Raw genomic sequence first — 20,301 nt, 5'->3', positions numbered from 1 at the left:
TATATGGCAAATAATAAATATATGTGAAAAATGCCCAAATTTTTTTGCAAATGGTGAAAAAATATATTTGAATACTCGAGATTTTAATACCATAAAGACAAGGTATCATATAACTAATATTACACTCAAATGAATTGTCTCAATTTTACTTAACGACAACAATTTCTATTTTTTTAATTAATATGGCACATTCAATTTGGAGTTATACAGACAAATTTTACAGCTATCAATAGACCATGTTTATCTGAAGGCAGAACGTAATCGAAAATGTTTCCAAATACAATGGAAAGCCAATCAGAAGGTTTTGTCTAACTAGATTGCTTTACTGTTATGTGGTAAATCTACAAACAGAACATTGTACGTAGAAAAACATACATTTTTAGAAATTTAAAATTACTTACAAGCTGCTCAGACTTTACACCGTAGAGCTGAATGGTCTTTGCCACATTTTTTGCCACAGCTAAACTCAGGTCTGGATCAACAGCAGCCACATTTAGCTCACTGTAAGCAAGGATTACAAATCTTAATTAACAACTAAACAGTACTGTATTTAATTGACAAAGAATTAACTATGAATAAGTAGTTACGTGGCATGTCAATTTAGAGAGAGTAGCACATACAACCAAGTCTTTCTAAGCACTGTAATTCAGTTTACAATTTAACAAGTCATTTGGGAATTTTATGTGCAGTGTTCCTATTCTAGTAAAAATGAGCAAAGTTTAGGAATGACACTTCAGCATGAAATCACTATTAGTAAGCCATTCAAAAATATTGACTGCAATTAACTACATTCAAGCTTTGGCAGCAGCCTTCAAACATTACAGGTGAATACACAGTCATTCAACTCTGGAATTACACGAGCTGTGCAGAAATACCCAGGGGACGCCTTAGCTTGACACAACTAATAAGCTGTGTTTTAGGCAATCCTTTATAGTAACAGAGGCCCCAAAGGAATGACAGGGAACAAATGAAAGAAGGAAAAGACTTCTAAGTCACTTCCAGTATTTCTTGTTCATGGAAGCCCGCAGATGTCCATCAGCTGGGGCTGCATTCATTAATGCTCTACTGAAACAGATAAGCACAAGGATGATCATACTTCTAGAGATGAGATTAACCTCTCCCAAGAAATGGAGAGACACTAGGCATCCTGACATAGGAATAACCTTCCCCAAGAACTCTGCGGGGCCCCAAACATCATTACCAAAAATTCAGATGAAATTCCTTAATTTTCATTTGTTTTCCCTTCTCCTCTGCAAGGAGCACAGTAGTATCAATAACGATACCAACAGGCGTGTTCTGAGCATCTGTAACTCCCAGTCACAAGTACAGTGTCAGTATTTGATATTACTCCCATACACTTACTATGAATACTGCCCATCATTTTCAGACTGTATTAAACAGAGTAGTCATTACCAAAACCTTATGAGGGAAAATATACCATTGGTAATTCAAGCAACTCCTTTTACAAATTCTACCTGGAATAGTTGTCTTTATCTATTATCTTGCTGTTTTGCTCTTACTGAATATTTACATCAGGTGTTATCACTTGCAGTCAAGCAGCTATCATCTTCCCTTTGACATAGTCAAAGAAGATATCAGACATTCACAATATGTGGGAAGTTTCTCTTCCTGATGTTTTATAAGTTTAAAGAGTAAAACTTAAATTAAAAAGTCAGTTATTCCAGAAAAACAAAATACAGAAAATAAATAATAAATAATAAAATTTAAAATAAATTATAAATAATAATAAAGGGGAGATTATCCCACTGTATTCAGCATTGGTGCCATCTCACCTCGAGTACTGTGTGCAGTTTTGAGCACCACAGTTTAAGAAGGATGTGAAGGTCCTTGAATGCACCCAGAGGGCAACAAAGCTGGTGAAAGGGCTGGGAGGGATGTCCTGTGAGGGGCAGCTAAGGACTTTGGGCTTGGCTAGTTTGAAGAAAAGGAGACTGAGGGGCGACCTCATTGCTCTCTACAGCTTCCTGAGGAGAGGAAGTGGAGAGGGAGGTGCTGAGCTCTTCTCCCTGGTGTCCAGTGATAGGATACATGGGAGTGGTTCAAAGGTGTGCCAGGGGAGGTTTAGAGTGGACATTAGGAAGCATTTCTTTACCAAGAGGGTGGTCAAAGACTGGAACAGGCCTCCTAGAGAGATGGTCAATGCCCCAGGCCTGTCAGTGTTTAAGAGGCATTTGGACAACGCCCTTAATAACATGCTGTAACTTTCAGTCAACCCTGAAGTGGCCAAGCAGTCAGACTAGATGATCATTGTGGGTCTGTTCCAACTGAAATATTCTATTCTATTCTATTCTATTCTATTCTATTCTATTCTATTCTATTCTAAATCCTGACTTAATTTTTACACTAACAAGTTTTATAACTAAAGAGTAATCAACCTTTTACTACTAAGGAAGTCTCATTTCTAAAATTCTAACTTATGAGAAAATATATGTTGAAGATTAAATTTTGCAATGTATTATATGTGCATACCTGGCTATAGTTTTAATGATGCTGTCAAGTTCATCAGAAGAAGGAGGATTCCGACCTCCAGGAGGGAAGACAAGATTGATGGGGTCAAAGAGCCGAGATAAAGATTTTGACAAATAAGCAGCTTCATATTGTTGCAGTGAATCTTTCAAAGCCTTTTCTGGACTGTTGGTATAAGACAAAATTACTACATTTAAAATTAAAATACACAATAGCATTGAATCTTTCCAGACCACACAAACTTCACAGTATTGAACCTGGTTTTTCTTTCTGTTCTTTAAACATAGGCACTTGAAAAGATTTTAATAGTGTGTAACACCTTGCTTTTAACCTGAACCATTTAACTAACTAGACAGGGAGCCACACTCTGTAGTTCAATACAGTTCTTACCACTTTCTGTAAGACCTACGTGGAATCCCTAATTCAAGGTGTTCTTGAGACAAACAGTGCTAAAAACATCTGCAAAATATCAGCAAGATACCCAGAACTGCAATGAAAGACCTTTTCGTATGCACATATTTCATTAGCAGATAGCTTGTACTCAATGATACATCAAAAAAAAATAATTATCTCCTAGTATATGTATGTGTATAGAAAGCTTCAAATAGAAAAACTGTTCTTAAATTTGCCTTTAATAAACTTCAATCTTTAGTATTTCTATTTGTGAAAATGAGTAAACAGCAGCTCTCAAACATTTTACCTCATTGCCAGAAGTCTGGTGAACTTTTTACTTTGCTTTCATTGAAGTCAGTGGTAAGTCTCCCACTGGCTGCTCAGGGACATATTTAAGCCAATACAAATATCACACAAAATACTCAATTTTATCTTACATAAGTCTAGAAGTCCTAATAGACTTGATGAGCCTGTTTCAGTTTGATCTTTCTGATATCTACCACTCAGATCATGTTTATTCTACAATGTATAAACATAAAAACTATGAATCATAACAAACTGAGCATTTGTCACACTCCAACGATGTGGTATCCTTAAGAGAAAGCTACTTCTGTAATTGCAACACATATAAAACTGAATTTTCATCATTCTGCTTTTTTTTTTCACCCCGAGAGACAAAAAGATAAAGCTAGATCCAAAGCCAGGGACTTTGTGAAAGACAAGACAATCCAACACAGTTAATTATATAACCTAATGAAAATCCTACAGCTCTAAAATAGTATTAAATCAATAATCGCAAGAGGAAAAAAAAGCCTTAAAAATTTTCCCACTCTGATAATTTGAATAATGTTAAGTTCTTAAAAATATTCTGTTTTCTTGCAGGGTGCAAAGCTTTACATTTTATTGCCTTACAGTTCATAATACATACTCATAATCTTGGGGTTTTTGCATGAATATGTCCTGTATATCTTCTTCCATTTGTTGCAGTTCAGCAAAGAGATCAGTATTTCCACTTGTGTTAAAATTCCTCTGAATATTTTGACTATATTGCTGCAGGCGCTTCCACAAGTCATTATAAAGCCTCAGTAATTTAGGGTATTCTCCTTCAAATGCTTGTTTCAAAAACATAGAGGCTGCAAAATAAAGCAGTAAGCAATACGCATAGCTGAGTTCAAACTAATTATTGATTCATATAAACAACCTGTATCCTTGCATTTATATCAATGAATGATATACAATGTTATCCTATATTTAATATTAATAACTTAATATTTATAATTAATTTCAAAGTGGTATGAGCTATCACATTAAATGCAGCTGACAAAGGTATGTATCTAAAGCACCAGCATAAAATCCATATTTGGGAGACTGGACATGGAAAACTTACTTTGTACAATAAAGATACTAATCACGGTCATGGTATCAAACTTAATTATTAGTGTTATTGTTCATTTAAGTCCGAAGTGTGATTAGAACTCTCTAAATCTAGAGATTTTCTAACAATAGCTTGATGGGAGAAAAGCATGGGGCTGTGCAACTTTTGAGATACCCATGTAAAATAAAGATGAGCAAAAGTCTTAAGAAATCTCATAAGGGAAGCATATGCTTTTACACACACTTCTTGAAACAAGGTACCTAAAATGCAATCCCTAAACTTGTCAAAGAATGACAAAGCCAGCAGAAAAATCAGCATTATTTTCAGCCTTGAAAAGCTTGCCACAAGTAACAGGAAATGAAACAAATGTACAACTGTTTTAGCAACTGATGTTAATCTTGATCTAACATCACTCATGCTTTATGGATTTCCCATTACATTAGGAGATTAACACTGTTCTATTCATTCATAGGTTTTTCAGGTTCCAGACATCTGTCCCATTTCACCTAGCCTATCCTTTCAACTCAAATGTATTCTAATTTTGAATACTGGAGGCTTCACATTTATTATCAAACACAGAGCTATTTGAGGTCACAAAGCCATGTTTCTGAAGACTGTCCCAACCACACAAACGTAGACCGTGATCTATGATCAAACTCTGTAAACTGCCATGAATTCCTATTTTTACACTGTTTTTCTGGTATTATCTAGTTTTCCTCTGATCTATATGATCCAGAGGTCTGTGACTGATGTCACTGGATTCAGTAACTTAGAATGTATATGTTAAAATGAACATTCTCATACAAATGCATCACTGAAAAAATTAAGAAGTCTACTCAGTGTAAGCATTGTTTCCCACAAACTCGGCTGCAGCAAAGAAAAACATCATCCACAGTTCAAAAATCCAACCGCTCCCTCTAAACGTCTATATAAAAAGCATGATTAAAAATCATACGTAATAAAATATTTTTGAGTAGCTGTCAGACAAAGTACTGCTGACAAAAGCAAGAGTTCCTTTACTTCTGAAATGTTGATTGATCCCATTAACTGATGTCACAATTTTATAATTTTAATACTGAGTGCTGAAAACAGGTAGCACATGTTGGGTTTTGAACATATGAGATTTCGGGTACGTACATACTGCTGTTAAAGTAATGCTTAAGGCAAACAGTAAAATTAATATGTTTTAACACAAGATGAATATATTTTCTTTTGGGATCATCTAGTTACTTAGCAACCGCTGAACATGAATCTACCAGCTAGTTCCTCAAAATTATATTGCTGCTACAAAGCCTGGAAGGACCAAATTTTGAAGGGCCAATGCAATAGCTGAGATCACAAAGATACATGCAAATCTTGTGCGCTTTATCTGTACATGCAAAAGATTAACTATACACACTGTATACAAACATGGAAGATATATTTATGAAAGTACCAAAGTCATCTGGGTTTATGACCCAACTGCATGCTGCACTAACATGCGTCAGCAATAGTACTGTCTTATGTTTATACATGATTTTTATTTAATATCCCTTGATTGTATCTGCTATTTATTTATTACATATGTACTGAATATTGTGTATGGTCAGAACACCAGCTATTTATCTATATTTAGACATGATAACATTTTGAGGAAACTCAATTCCTATTTATAAAGGTATCAAAAAATAACTAAAATTGGATTTTTACAACTGATCAGTGTTTAACAAGAAAAGACTGTTAAGAACTCCTCTTTAAAATCAAATTACTATTTTTGTATTTGGCAAACCCATTCACTTTGGAAAGTATACTGTACCATTCCAAACATTTTTACCGCCACATACAATTGCAAAAAATATGGTTTTGTTATTAGATAATGACTAATTAATGAAGCAGAAATATTATTTTTTTTTTAAATTCAACTATAGTTTTTGAGGATCACCCTGTTTGGTTACAAACCCAAGAAGTTTAAAATTCACAGACCCCACACTGAGTGAACCACTGGTACAGTTCTAGTAGAGCAGATAATGAGCAAAGGCCTTATTGAAATGGGAGATTCAAAATAACTACAGAACACATTACAAATCATTTATACTGAATACTTACACTCTGTTGCTGACTGAAAATGAGAGGAAAGTGTGTGAGTTACTGCAGTCCAGAATTTGTACAAAATATCAGACTGGCCATCCTGATAGAAAGGGACAAAAGAAATACAAGTTTCAAAACATACTCTTTTCAAAGAATCTTAAACAATGCAAATACTCCCAGTCAAAGCTATTCTACCGTCACTGAGAATAAAAATTAACTAAAAGAAATCTGAAAAGTTTTACTTGAGTTTAAAGCTAGGAAAAATACTGGAGAAAACAAAAATAAAAGCTACAGTCTTCTCTCAAACGGAAAATTTTCCTTCAGGTCTGAGAGAAACGGTCCCAGCTCTCTAGGGGCACGAGCGTCGACCGAAGCAGTACTCCTCAGGAGCTGTGTTAGAATATCTCATTGCAGTGACCTTCTCGTTCCGTGGGGGTCCTTGTGATGGCTACATCACAGCAATTACTGTTACTGCCATTACAACATGCCTGCAAACACCGACCGGGGAGCAAAAGCACTGCACGCTGCTCTGCCTCACAGAGAACAGCTTCCCGTTTCTAAAATCATAAAACACACGAAAATACAGTAAGCCTCACTGTTGACTCTTCACCACCTTGTGTCAAGAGGGCTTGCTGTCAGAAGTGGGAACAAGGTAGCACATTCTTGCAAAACGGACGTACAAGAAATAACAGCCTGTTTCCCTACTGCCTCCAAGACCTTGCACTTAACGCTCAAGCATTAAAGCACGATTTTGTTTTCTCTCTTTTGCTTTCTTCCTGTCTGTGTGTTTGAGGCAGAAAAAATTACAAGAGATGACAATGGTTATCCTGCCCTGCCCACCATTTAGAGAGTTGGAAGGATGTCCAGTGTTTTCATGGGAAGGGGAAGCTCACTCTGGACAGAATGAATTTCTTCATCAAATGGTATACATGTAATGTATCAACCCTACTGTATAAATTAACCAGTTTGACCACATCGCTATACTAAGGATAATCAGGAAAAAGTGCTCATAATGAAAAAGTGAAACAGCCAGCGGGGATGACAAATGTCAGCAATTCTTATGCTGGCACTTGGCTGTTTCTGTCCTGACTCTGAAACATCCAAGGTTTTAAATCAAAGCACAACATTCCCAGCTAAAGACGGGTTTAAGCAAAGGGCTCAACACTGAAATCGCTGTCAGAGGGATGCATTTTCTCTGCTTTCCTTTTGGCACTGCCAGTGACTTCACTACGAGAAAAATGGAAACAAAAACAAAAACAAACAAACAACCCCAAAGAACCATAGTTCTTGTTAATAACACAAGCTCTTTTAAAGTGTCGGTTCAACTTCTGCACTGATGAGCACCACAAAAAGGAGGAGACTAGCTATCAAATATCAAAAAAATCCAGCTACTCCAAACTGAATTGCTACTTAAGATGATAAAGGAAGAAAGAGTGCACTTTATTCACTTGCACTGGCATTAACACGCAAAGCAATGAAGTTGTCTAGAATGTCATCCATTAACAGGGTACCACTGCATCCCACTTGAAGATCTGGCCATTGAAAGACTGCAAGTTCAAGCTCAAGTCTCAGTTCCAAAACTTTCACCTTAAAGAACTGATATAAAACCTGAAAATCAGTCAAAGGTACACTGAGACATCTAACAATAAAATAAAATAATAATAAAAAACGATTACCAGATAGGATGCTTTCACATATTCTGAGATTAGATGAGGAATTCATCCAACCCTACCCTTTATCTCTAAATATATTCAAAGAAAGATAAAATCTCTGGGTCATGTGTTAAGAACTGAGAGAATCTTTTATGCTGTTGGACTCGTAAAATGTATGAGAATTAACATAGAAAACTAAAACTGGGATGATGGAATCTCATTTTTGACTGCTTGAGGCCACTGATGGATTTAGAAACCAAAGTAACCAATAGCTATGATTGTATTTTCTGTAAAATTGTACTTGATTTTCATAAATGGGCAAAGTAAAATTATAATATTAGACAATGATTCAGAAGGTGCACTGCATAAAATACATCTGTGCTTTTTGTAAATTTATTACTATAGCATCAATGTGAAATTACTCAGTTCCTCATTTCACAGTTTCACATTTAAAACATGAAAATTACTATAAAACGAATGGCCTTTCACATCGACTATAGAGTAAATTAATTAGCTTTCATATTCTCTATCCCAACCTGGAACAACATTTGCCTATTCAGCATGGTAACTCAATTCAATTTCTAAATAATATAATGGAGGTGGAAAAATACTTACAGAGCACTTTCAAAACAACTTTTTGTTTCATTACTGTTATCATCACCTACACCTCTGCCATAGTCTCAGCAGAAAATTCAATGATTAAAGGGTCTTGAAAACAAACTTGCCTGTAGTCCCTCCACATCAACATTTCTATCTTAACTGTCAGATTCAACATGGGGACAAATAAAAGTAACATATGTGTGATGACATTTAATGTTTTTGTGAAAATACGTAACTTTTGTGTGTACCTCTATGTACACATATATAATATAAAGTCAGATATATATACATATGTACTCATATAAATAATTGCATAGTAGCCACAGCTGTACCAATTAAGCCTCTGCCCATTAGCTTCAGTCTTCTGACTTGGGGAAATGGTGGTCATTAACTGTATCAGAATTTTATAGTGAAGAAGGTCTCAGCTAACCAACTGTATTACGTATGAGGAGAAACCGAGGGGAAAAGCTACATGGAAAATTCAAATAACATTTCATACTGATCGACTACTCTGTCAAAAAATGTTTAGGGGAAAAAATGATTAATGGCCCAGTTTTGGACCAACTAAAACCACTATCTGTGGAGTCATTCTTGGTTGCTTCTGTAATTCAAGACAAGGTATTTCACTTTGTCCAGCACTGAGATGCAGTCACTCTGGAGGTGAAAAATAGCTGCTGATTAATAGCTCACAAAAGACCATGTAAGAGTCTGTGGCAGGAACTAGAGAATACTGTTGCCTACGCATACACCAGGGGGTATTTAAGTGGGTGGACTGTAGCTACCAAAATTGGAATACAGCACGGCATTAGCATTAGATACTCCTGCTGGAGCAAGAAGTGACATATGCAACCATGAGCATCCAGAAATCATTTATTTATTTTGTTTAAACCTGTAATTTCTTTTGCTTACACATTAACTCAATATATTATTTTCTTAAGTACTTTTAAGTATCTCACTGCTTATTTTTTAAGTAACGTATTCTAATAGACTACACCTGTAGAGCCCAATTGAAATTATAATTTAACTATTTAAAATACAACGTGCAATTCCATTTGACAATAATCAATACTAGAAAATGACATAAGAAAGGGTAGCAAAAGGAGTGTTTTTTTCCAGCTTAGCAGGAAATTAAAGGAATGTCCCTCTCCTTGTACTGGACAACTTTTTCAAGGACTTCAGAAGATAGACAGGATGAAGGTGGAAGAGGAAACAGCAGTACTGCTTGCCTGAAATGTACACAGCAAATCTACGGGCTCACCTTACTGTGATGGCAAGTTTATAAGCCTTCCCCTACACTTCATATAGCATTGTGAGCAACAACCCACTGTATCAGAAAGTAACTGCTCTTTTGGGTCTTTCACTTTCAGAAAATGTCATCTAGCTAAAATTGCATTGCTGTCACCTTCCCATCTGTAGCGTGTAAGTAATGAATTTGGTCCCCTACACTTCCACCAAATATCCTCACTGGCAATGTATGGGAGCACTGGGTACATCCACGTTAGTGATTCAATGTGTAGAAGGGATTCTTTTTGGTGCAAATCTGTCTTATGCCTATTCTTGTCTTGCGGTAAACACTGAAGTGTGCTAGCAGACTAACTTCTACTATTCAAAGAATACAAAACCCCATCATTAGCTTAAAAAGAACAACTTTGCAATTAAACAGCTTTTTGCAGCATATCATCGTATTTTTGTAACTGAACCCACAAGGATGTACTAATATTTTTATCAATTAATATTCTGAGACTTTAAATTGGGAGTTTTCCATTTCTCTTGCTTCTGAAAATGAAATAAATTTGAAAGATGTTAAATTACTTACACCCTCTCCAAAATAAAAATGCTTGCTTTGAAATCTAGTCACAAGCAGATTAACATCTTGTGATACAATCCCTTGTAGCAGGAGCAGCTGACAAGATGAGTAATGAACTGCATCCGATTATCTTTTCAGCTCTGTGGCAATCATTTTCCAACAGCTTCCTATTCCACAACCAACAACACTGGAAAAAGGTCACCATTCTGTCATATTTCCCCCCCATCAGCGTACGTGTTTAATAACACAGAGAACACATAAACCTTTGGAAGTTAAGAGATCTGGCTGCATTACTGTTATCTGGAGCAAAACTGTTTCAGGTGCATATTGCAAATATAGAAATCCCACATAAAACATCCATACATCATTTACAGTCTCTCAGAAGGAAATCATAGCACTTTAGCATACAACAGAGTGCAATTTCCTCTTTTCCTGCAATACGTTCATTCTTCAACAAAAGAACCTTAACTGTAATTGATGGTATCTAAAACTCAGGACAGGCAAGATTCAGGTTGACATACACATATTTTCCTCGTTATAGAATATAACTGAATTAAATCTATGAATATTAATTGCAAGCAACTGTAGGACTATAATGGCAAAATGGGGTTTTCCCCCCAAAGCAGATCCATTTAACTCAGCGTTTTTGAAGTGACGGTACTATCTGTTTGCAGCTTTATTTTGATCTCACAGCAGAGAAAATCTGCACATAAATCATACTTTGCACCACTACAAAATGGTTGGGAGGTTAAGATCGGCCACAGAACTGACCATTTTTTCATTAAAATCTGCTGTGAAAATGCTTCTATACCTAAACTACACTTACATAAACTTAATAATCTACCAACCCAAACTGGGAACTAAAGATATTGTCGCTGCTGTTCCTGCACCCAGTGACCACCTTATTCCCCAGAACTGCTACAGCTCAGCAGGCACTCAGATGATTTAGTAGCACCTCTGCAACCCCTCAGGCAGTGCAAGACCGCTTTCATCTGTCTTCCTCTTGTCCATTCTTTGCTGTCAGAAACAAAACGGAGCAACTGCCCAGTAGCATAAACCTGGGCAAACCCTCTGCTGTTCTGACCTGCTGGCCAGCTGGCCAGAACCGGGGGAACAGAAAGATGCTTTCAAAACACATACGGACCACAAGCACTTAGCTACTTCTGAAAATGTTATTCCTAGAGAATCCACTTGCATCTGTGTAGAGTAAAATAGAAAAACACAACAATCAGATTCCAGTCTGGCCCATTCGCAACAATTTTACCCTTTTTCATACTGTTCAAAAATTCTGTACTCAGTCACACATACTATTCACATAGGAATTACTTGCTCATGGAAATTTTACACATAAATAAGACAAAATATGTCCAGCAGGCTAGACCACAAATGGCAATGAATTTTTTCAACAGTAGGGCTCACTTTATTGTGTACATGAAGTGGACAAAGAGCACTAGTGTAAGCCATAATTCAACAAAGTTTACCCTTATTAGAATAACAGATGCAGGCAGTCTGTTTGACTTCCACGGTATACCTTGTTTATATGAAATTAAGAATGTGCTTAAGTGCTTTGCTGAATCAGGGCCATAATCAACAATCAGCAAAAAATGTTTGTTCACCTTGTATGACTATTTAGTTTCAACTATTAAGTTACTATTGTCAATACTCTGCACAGACAGTGATATTGTGCAAATTCCCCACAACAGAGCATTTTTTAGATAAAACCATTAAGAATGCATGATAATACTGCATAATGACAGTGCCAGAAGACATCTGGACAGTGCTAGTTCATCCTGCTCTCTGTTGCAAACTAATAAAATTGAGTCTTTCACCAATAACACAAGCATAGTAAGATTGAAAACTTAATATTCTAATGGCAAAAATTTAACACTTTTGCTAGTCTGGGACAGAAAAGTTCTACATTTAGTAGATGCCAAATTCAAACCAGCAAACCAGCCTTTTAGGCAGAGATTTTAAGCTGCAAGTCAACAGAATCACAGGATGATTGAGGTTGGAAGGGACCTCTGGAGGTCATCTGATCCAGCTCCCTGCTGAAGCAAGGCCACTTAGACCAGGTTGCCCAGGACTCTGTCAGTGGCTTTTGTATACCTCAAAGGATGGAGACTCCACAACCTCCCTCGGCAACCTATGCCAGCGCTCAGTCCCCCTCACAGTGAAATAGTGTTTCCTGATGTTCAGAGAGAACCTCCTGTGTTTCAGTTTGTGCCCTCCTTTCATTGGACTCTCTCCAGTGTGTCTGCGTCTCTCTTTTACTGGGAAGCCCAGAACTCAACACATTACTGCATGCCTCACTGCTGGTGAGGTAAGGGAAGGATCACCTCCTCAACCTGCTGACAATACTTTGCCTAATGCATCCCAGGACACTATTTGCGTTCTTTGCTGGCTTATGTTCAACTTGGTGGCCAACAGGATCCCCAGGTCCTTTTCTGCCAAGCTGATTTCCAGCTGCATGGCCACCAGCATGTACTGCTGCCTGGGGTTTTTCCTCCCCACATGCAGGACCTTGCACTTCTCCTTGTTGAACATCACGAGGTTCCTGTCAGCCCATTTCTCCAGCCTGTTGAGGTCCCTCCGGATGGCAGCATGACACTCTGGAGCGTCAGGCACTCCTCTCAGTTTTGTGTCAACAGAAAACTCGCTGAGGGTACCCTCTGCCCCATCATCCAGGTCCTTAATGAAGGCGTTGAACCGGATTGGACCCCATATAGACCCCTGGAGTACACCACTGGTTACTGAACCCCAGTGAGATTTTGCGCCACTGACCACCACCCTCTGGGCCTGGTCATTCAGCTGGGTCATTAATGAACAACTGTATTTTCACAAAAAGCTGAGTTTCAGAACTTCAGAAAGAAGGCTGTTATAGCACACAGTGCAACCGACAGAGACTGCAGATTCGACCATCCTCTATGCACTGACTAGTGGTAAGGAAAGGACTCAGATCAGTATTCTTTTATTGATATGGAATGAACACGGGAAAAAAACCTTATACTTGCATACTAAAAATTCTTTTTTTCAGTAGTCTTTATATCTTTAGTGCATTGTATTACAGCGTGCATGCAGACTTGTTAACAGTGTGAAGCAACATTATTACTCAGCTGTATAAATGCGAAATTTAGATTAATGTTGCCTGTTTACAGGATTACAAGATTATCTTTGACAGAAAAAAACAACAGGGTGACAGAATCCATGTGCTAAAACCCTTCCCACTTACTCACATGAAAGTGACTTGATTTCACAGTTCAAAAAGTATAACCCATTTTCACTAATAGCTACTAGTAAGTAATAAACCACTGAACAATAGTGAGCTGAGTACCAGTACCACAAGAGCAAAGATATTTGAAGATCTGTATTCACTGTTACTCTACAATAATATTAATGCTGCAGCCTGGAAAACTGTCAAGTATCCTCAAACATAAAAACAGAACAACTTACCTCATTTTTAAAAAACATAACAAACTACTAATTGACTTTGCTATTAGTGAAATGAAATCTCTTGAGCTCTGTTCTTAATATAAGTATTTAGTATCTGACATTAAATCTAAATTCAAGGAATGAGAATGAAAGTACCCCCATTGTTCAGTATTAGAAAAGAAAGCAAGAAGATGCTGAAAAGACATATATTTATTTTTACAAATGTCTCTATTTCCTCCACACTGTAAATTTAGAACTTAATGAGTATAATTTCCCATCTGTGAATTATCATATTTGTGTGTGTCTAAAATAGCTATTCTAACATTCAAATAATAAATCTGACCCACTGATTCTAAACTGGCTCCCACTTCATGACAATCACTTCCAACTTATTTTTCCCTGTAGAAATTTTGATACTTTGAGTAGAATGTGAAAAACATCTTTATTGTGAAGCCTCTTTGAAATGTAAAGCAATGTAGTGAATATTACCATGCAGATAGTTGCTGCAGGCTCCTGAAATCAGGCTTTGCATACTAATACATACAGTGTTTTCTATCTGTAATCAAAGGCTCCACCATAAAGAAATACGGGACTTGAGAATGTTGCTCTAAAAACAGCAGACATTTAAAGGAGAGCCTAAATATTTTTTCCACCAATAAAGCAACAATGCAAATGATTTAACAATTTTGTAGGGCAAGATCTTATGGGACAGAAATAAGGAAATCTATTTGCACTATTTCTATAGCAACATAATTGCCAAATGTTAGACTGTGAACAAAAAGCCATCATCCTCAGTGGTGCAATTAATCAGTAAAGAAACAGACAAATTCTGAATGTGTTTTCAACAAGCCTTTTCTATTTTCTCAAAGTAGTCGAGATTAAATTTTTAAAAAGAACCGTGAATTAAATTTCTAATGGTGACTACATTATACATTGCAGGTGAACAGATGTCAATAAATGACACCGTGATTTTAAAAATGACCTTGATTTTGTTGTTTTACTGCAGGGCATGGAATTTCATTACACTGAGTTGATCAGTTTATACACAAGGTGTAATAGTTTCTAGACTTCCAGCAGTAGTGCAACATTTTAAAAAGGTCTCTTCATGCAGCTGGCAAAAGAAACAAAACCTGGGTTTTTTTTCAAAAATACAACCTTCTTAACTAGAAAATAAAGTTAAGACTGTGCATTTTCCCTATTAGAATATTAGAATTCTTAAGTGATTCCTCAGAAAAAATAATCTGTAAGGAACAAAAATACTTAGGTCTTAAACAGCATCCTGTATCTTCAAAACTACTTAAAACATTAATTAATCCTCCCATATTCCTGCAAGATATGCATCAACTGCAAGTAAATGAACTTAGTGTTTCCAAAAGCCAGTAACTACCCAAGGGACCCGACAGCTTTCTTCTATCCAGAGAACTGATTTAGTATGTACAGCAGCAATTTGAACTACGCTTTCACCTTGACTACTCCATACCCCATGCAAGGATGAAATGGTGGTTTGTTACCACGTCCACCCAGCCTGTAGTTTTTCAGGTAAGATTGACAAGAACAATGATAAAAGGTGGCACTTCTGGTAAATGCATTTCTTTTCGAATAGCAAGCTGACTGAAAACCAACTGACTTAATAATTTTTTCCATCATCACTGAACTGCAATTTGCACAAACCTTAGCAAACCAGAAGTGAAAAAGAACAAAGTTCATTATAACATACTAACCCACACAGTCTCCACACCATGCTTTTTATTTATGGCTGAAAATTTCTGTCAGAGAAACAGAATTAAAGTTCTAGAGAAAATGCAGTGTCATTAGAAAACCACTGCACAGACTCTGATCCTCCCATTTGAATTAGAACTAAACTACGTTTAGCATAGCTCTCTGGACACACTGATACATCCAAAACTAGAATTAGGACCTTTAAATGCTAAGACCTTTTTGGTTTTTTAAGAGAGGCCTCAAAAATCTCGCAACTGAATTCAGCGGGACAATTTGCAGGTTTGAAATAAAGAGCATCTTCAGTATTTTGGGGATCAAAAACCTGCTTATTGACCTGTGCTTAGATCTCCACAAAGTACCTTGTTATTGCTTAAATAATAAACAGTAGAAATGATGTGCAAGTAATCCAATTCTGCTTCTACAAAAAAATACTGGAAAATAAATCACATACTTGTCATAACAGGTGAAAAACAGATTATTTTCTGAACTCACATAAAGCAGTAATTAGATTATTTTTCAATTTTTTCCGCTTGGGATTATTTTTTAATTGGGTCAACTGGATGTGAATATGTGAGGTTAGACGTGAATAATTTCAAAGCAGCAACATTTTTTAACAAGTTTGGACAGGGAGGAGAAATGAGAAGGTGAAATGTAAGTACACTTTGGGCAATAAACATTGATATTTTCAATTTATTTTCTTTATCTTATGTAATGATGAGGACATTTCCTTCTGTATCGTTAACACCTCATGTTGCCAGTGTTGACAACTCAGGAAAATAGCCTGCTTACTCAACAAACGTTCATCAGGAGAGGCAATGATAAGAGCCCTCCACGAAGTACATAATAACACTCCCTACAACTCTCAGCTCACTTTTTTTATCCAGAGGCTTACGTAAATGACAGCGTTTGCAGCGTGCCTTGGCTGCTAACAAGCGGGACACTAGCAGATCAAAGGCGATCAAGGGCAGATCTGCCCTCTCACAGGGAGCACCCTCCTGCCCAGCGGGGAGACCCCAGCTCACCCTGTCCATTGACCACCCCAGAACCCCCTACAAAATGATTTGCTGCTTTTCAGGCTGCTTCTCACTTGGCAGAACTGTTTGATGATGCCTATGTAGGAGTGAAGGACCCAAAATAGATGAGGATCAGAGATCATTTTCAACTCTTTTACAAGGGGCTTAGAGGTACTCTTATCTCTAATTAGGAAGCTGGCTGTCACAGAAAGACATGTTCTGCTGCGACTTACACCGAAGTCAATTGTAGTTTAGGTATTACACCAGCGGAGGCAGGATTAGTCACTACACGTTGAAAGAGAGAAGCAATAAAGCAGAATAAACTGGAGTAACCTATTAGCTCTCTGAAGGTGAATTAAGCAATTGAAAGAAGTGATATAAATAACCAGTCTTTAGGTGAACAAAAATATCAATTTTACATTATTCAAATCTTATTTTTAATTTCAATTTTTTCCCTCAACATTATGAAAACAATAACCCTACCTTTTAAAAAATGTATAAAATTGAATTTCTTTGTTTTCCCCAAAACTAGAAATCTGAATTCTGAATTGTTTTGGCCAACTAAAATCATAGAATCACAGAATTGTCAGGGTTGGAAGGGACCTTAAAGATCATCTAGTTCCAACCCCCCTAACATTGGCAGGGACATCTCCCACTAGACCAGGTTGCTCAGAGCCCCATCCAGCCTGGCCTTAAAAACTTCCAGGGATGGGGCTTCCACCACCTCTCTGGGCAACCTGTTCCAGTGTCTCACCACCCTCATGGTGAAGAACTTCTTCCTAACGTCCAGTCTGAATCGACCCATCTCTAGTTTTAATCCATTCCCTCTAGTCCTACCATTACCCAACATCCTAAAAAGTCCCTCACCAGCTTTCTTGTAGGCCCCCTTAAGATACTGGTAGGCCACTATAAGGTCTCCTCGGAGCCTTCTTTTCTCCAGACTGAACAACCACAACTCTCTCAGTCTGTCCTCATAGGAGAGGTGCTCCAGCCCTCTGATCATCCTCGTGGCCCTTCTCTGGACATGTTCCAGCATGTCTGTATCTCACTTGTAGTAGGGGCTCCAGAATTGGATGCAGTACTCCAGGTGGAGTCTCACAAGAGTGGAGTAGAGGAGGAGAATCACCTCCCTCGACCTACTGGCCACGCTTCTCCTGATGCAGCCCAGGATATGATTGGCTTTCTGGGCTGCAAGTGTGCACTGATGGCTCATGTTGAGCCTCTCGTCCACCAGCACCCCCAGGTCCTTTTCTTCAGGGCTGCTCTCAAGCCAGTCACTGCCCAGCCTATATCGGTGCTTGGGAGGCACCCAGACGGAGGACCTTGCACTTGGTCTTGTTGAACTTCATGAGGTTGTCATGGGCCCACCTCTCCAGCCTGTCAAGGTCCCTCTGGATGGCAGCCCCTTCCCTCCAGCGTGTCAGCCACCCCACACAGCTTGGTGTTGTCAGCAAACTTGCTGAGCGTGTGCTCTATGCCACTGTGCATGTCGCTGATGAAGATATTAAACAAGACCGGTCCCAGTAGTGATCCTTGAGGGACTCCACTTGTCACTGGCCTCCACTTGGACATGGACCCATTGACAGCCACTCTTTGGGTGTGTCCGTCAAGCCAGTTCTTTATCCACTGAATTGTCAATCCATCAATCCCATATTTTATCAGCTTGGAGACCAGGATGTCATGCGGGACAGTGTCAAAGGCTGTGCTCAGGTCCAGGTAAATGACGACAGTTGCTCTCCCCTTGTCTCTTGATGTTGTGACCTTCTCATAGAAGGCCACAAGGTTTGTCAGGCACGATTTGCCCTTAGTGAAGCTGTGTTGATTATACCCAATCACCTCTTCATTATTCTTCTGCCTCAGCAGTGCCTCCAGGAGGATCTGCTCCATAATCTTACCAGGCACGGAGGTGAGACTGACTGGCCTATAGTTCCCTGGTTCCTCCTTCTTTCCCTTTTTGAAAATGGGGATTATGTTTCCCCTTTTCCAGTCAGTGGGGACTTCACCAGACTGCCATGACTTTTGGAATATAATAGAGAGCGGTTTAGCAACCTCATCCGCCAGTTCCTTCAGTACCCGTGGACGTATCCCATCGGGTCCCATGGACTTGTTCACTTTCAGGTTCATCAGATGGTCACAAACCTGATCTTCACTTACAATGGGTAGTTCTGTCCAACCCCTGCCATTGTCTTCTGTGACTCGGGGAGTGTGGGTGGAGCCCTTGCCAGTGAAGACTAAGGAAAAGAAGTCGTTGAGAACCTCGGCCTTCTCCATATCACTTGTCACCAGCTTCCCCATTTCCCTTCTGAGGGGGCCCACACCCTCCCTAGTCTTCTTCTTACCATTAATGTACCTATAGAAATTTTTGCTGTTTCCCTTGATCTCCTTGGCTAGATTTAATTCTAACTGAGCTTTAGCTTTTCTCACCAGGTCTCCTGCAGTTCGGACAGCTTCCTTATATGCCCCCCATTCCAGCTGTCTTTTCTTCCCCTCCTTATAAAGTTTCTTTTTGTGTGACAGTGTGTCCAGGAGCTCCCCGTTCATCCAGGCAGGTCCCCTAGCATTCTTTCCTGCCTTCCTCTTTGTCGGTATAATTTGCTCCTGGACACGGAGAAGGTGACCCTTGAATACTGACCAGCTGTCCTGGGTCCCCCTTCCCTCTAGAGCTTTGTCCCGCGGCACTTTGGCCAGCAGATCCCTGAAGCGACCAAAGTCTGCATGCCTAAAGTCCAGGGTCGTAAGCTTGGAATATATCCTCCTAGTTGCCCTGAGGATCTTAAATTCTATCGCTTCATGGTCACTGCAGCCAAGGTTATCCCTGAGCCTCACGTTGGTCACCAGCCCTTCCCTGTTGGTGAGAACAAGGTCCAGCATAGCACTGTTTCTTGTTGGTTCCTCTACCATTTGGAGGAGGAAGTTGTCATCAATCTAGTCATTAAAGGCCTTTTTTCTTAGAGAAAACCTCAAAAATGTCCATTCAGTTTTATAAGAAATGTATTTCTCCTTTAAATATTTTGTAGATCTTTTTTGGAAATTAAATCTGTAATTTTAATATTTACAGATTAATAATGAATCTATAGTTCATTACTAGTAGGAAATGTAACAGTTTTTACAATGTATTGAGTGCATGATTTCTTTTCAAAATTGCATTCATTTATTCTGAATAAATGGTGGCAAAGGAAAAATATCAAAATCTAGGACTGCAAATTGGTGGAAAAATTCGGAAGTGAATTCTGTAACAGAAACCATAGTGTAGAAAAGATGCAGGTGTTGTCATTGCCCTACTGCTAAACTCCAGTATTTATAGATTTTACTAGTTCTGTGCCTCAGTTTCTCCATCTGCCAGATTTTTGGTTTGTTTCCTTTTTTTTTTTTTTAAAGAGTGTTTTTGTGAATCCTTTAATTAATTAGTTACTGTTTTTAAAACTACATTTTTGGATACAACATGACACAACACTACTAAATATTATTATGGTAACAGGTAATTAGAAGGCCGGAAAGCACATGTTTGAGATCCTAATATAAAATGAGAAAAAATGCAGGCTGTGCTATCTGTGAAGAGAAAGACACAAAAATCCCCAATGGAAAAAAGAGAATGATAAACAAAAAAAAAAAAGAAAAGGCAAGTAGCTTCCTTGCTATTAAAGGACTTGTGCTTTAAAAAGGCTGGGTCTCCTCTTCTCTTATGCTTCCTAGGATGATACTTGCACTGCAGTAATCAAAACAAGGAAGCAGATGGACAGGCAAAGTGGTACTGCAGCT

General features: G+C 38.2%; 1 protein-coding gene across 1 annotated transcript in view; it reads right to left on the bottom strand.

The window, feature by feature from the left end:
- The window catches only part of COG5 (component of oligomeric golgi complex 5), a 191,326-nt gene that overhangs the window by 44,726 nt on the left and 126,299 nt on the right, over positions 1-20,301 (bottom strand). The window contains exons 11-14 of the mRNA XM_054198346.1: positions 6,341-6,422; positions 3,809-4,013; positions 2,491-2,652; positions 402-501 (exon numbers count right to left, since the gene is read on the bottom strand). Coding sequence (XP_054054321.1) covers positions 402-501; positions 2,491-2,652; positions 3,809-4,013; positions 6,341-6,422 — 549 coding nt within the window. The remainder of the gene's footprint in view (positions 1-401; positions 502-2,490; positions 2,653-3,808; positions 4,014-6,340; positions 6,423-20,301) is intronic.

This window comes from Rissa tridactyla, chromosome 1 (assembly GCF_028500815.1).
Source record: "Rissa tridactyla isolate bRisTri1 chromosome 1, bRisTri1.patW.cur.20221130, whole genome shotgun sequence".
In the NCBI taxonomy this organism is placed as follows: Eukaryota; Metazoa; Chordata; class Aves; order Charadriiformes; family Laridae; genus Rissa; species Rissa tridactyla.
The sequence above is the reverse complement of the archived record's forward strand: the minus strand, read 5'-3'. Positions and strand labels throughout refer to the sequence as shown.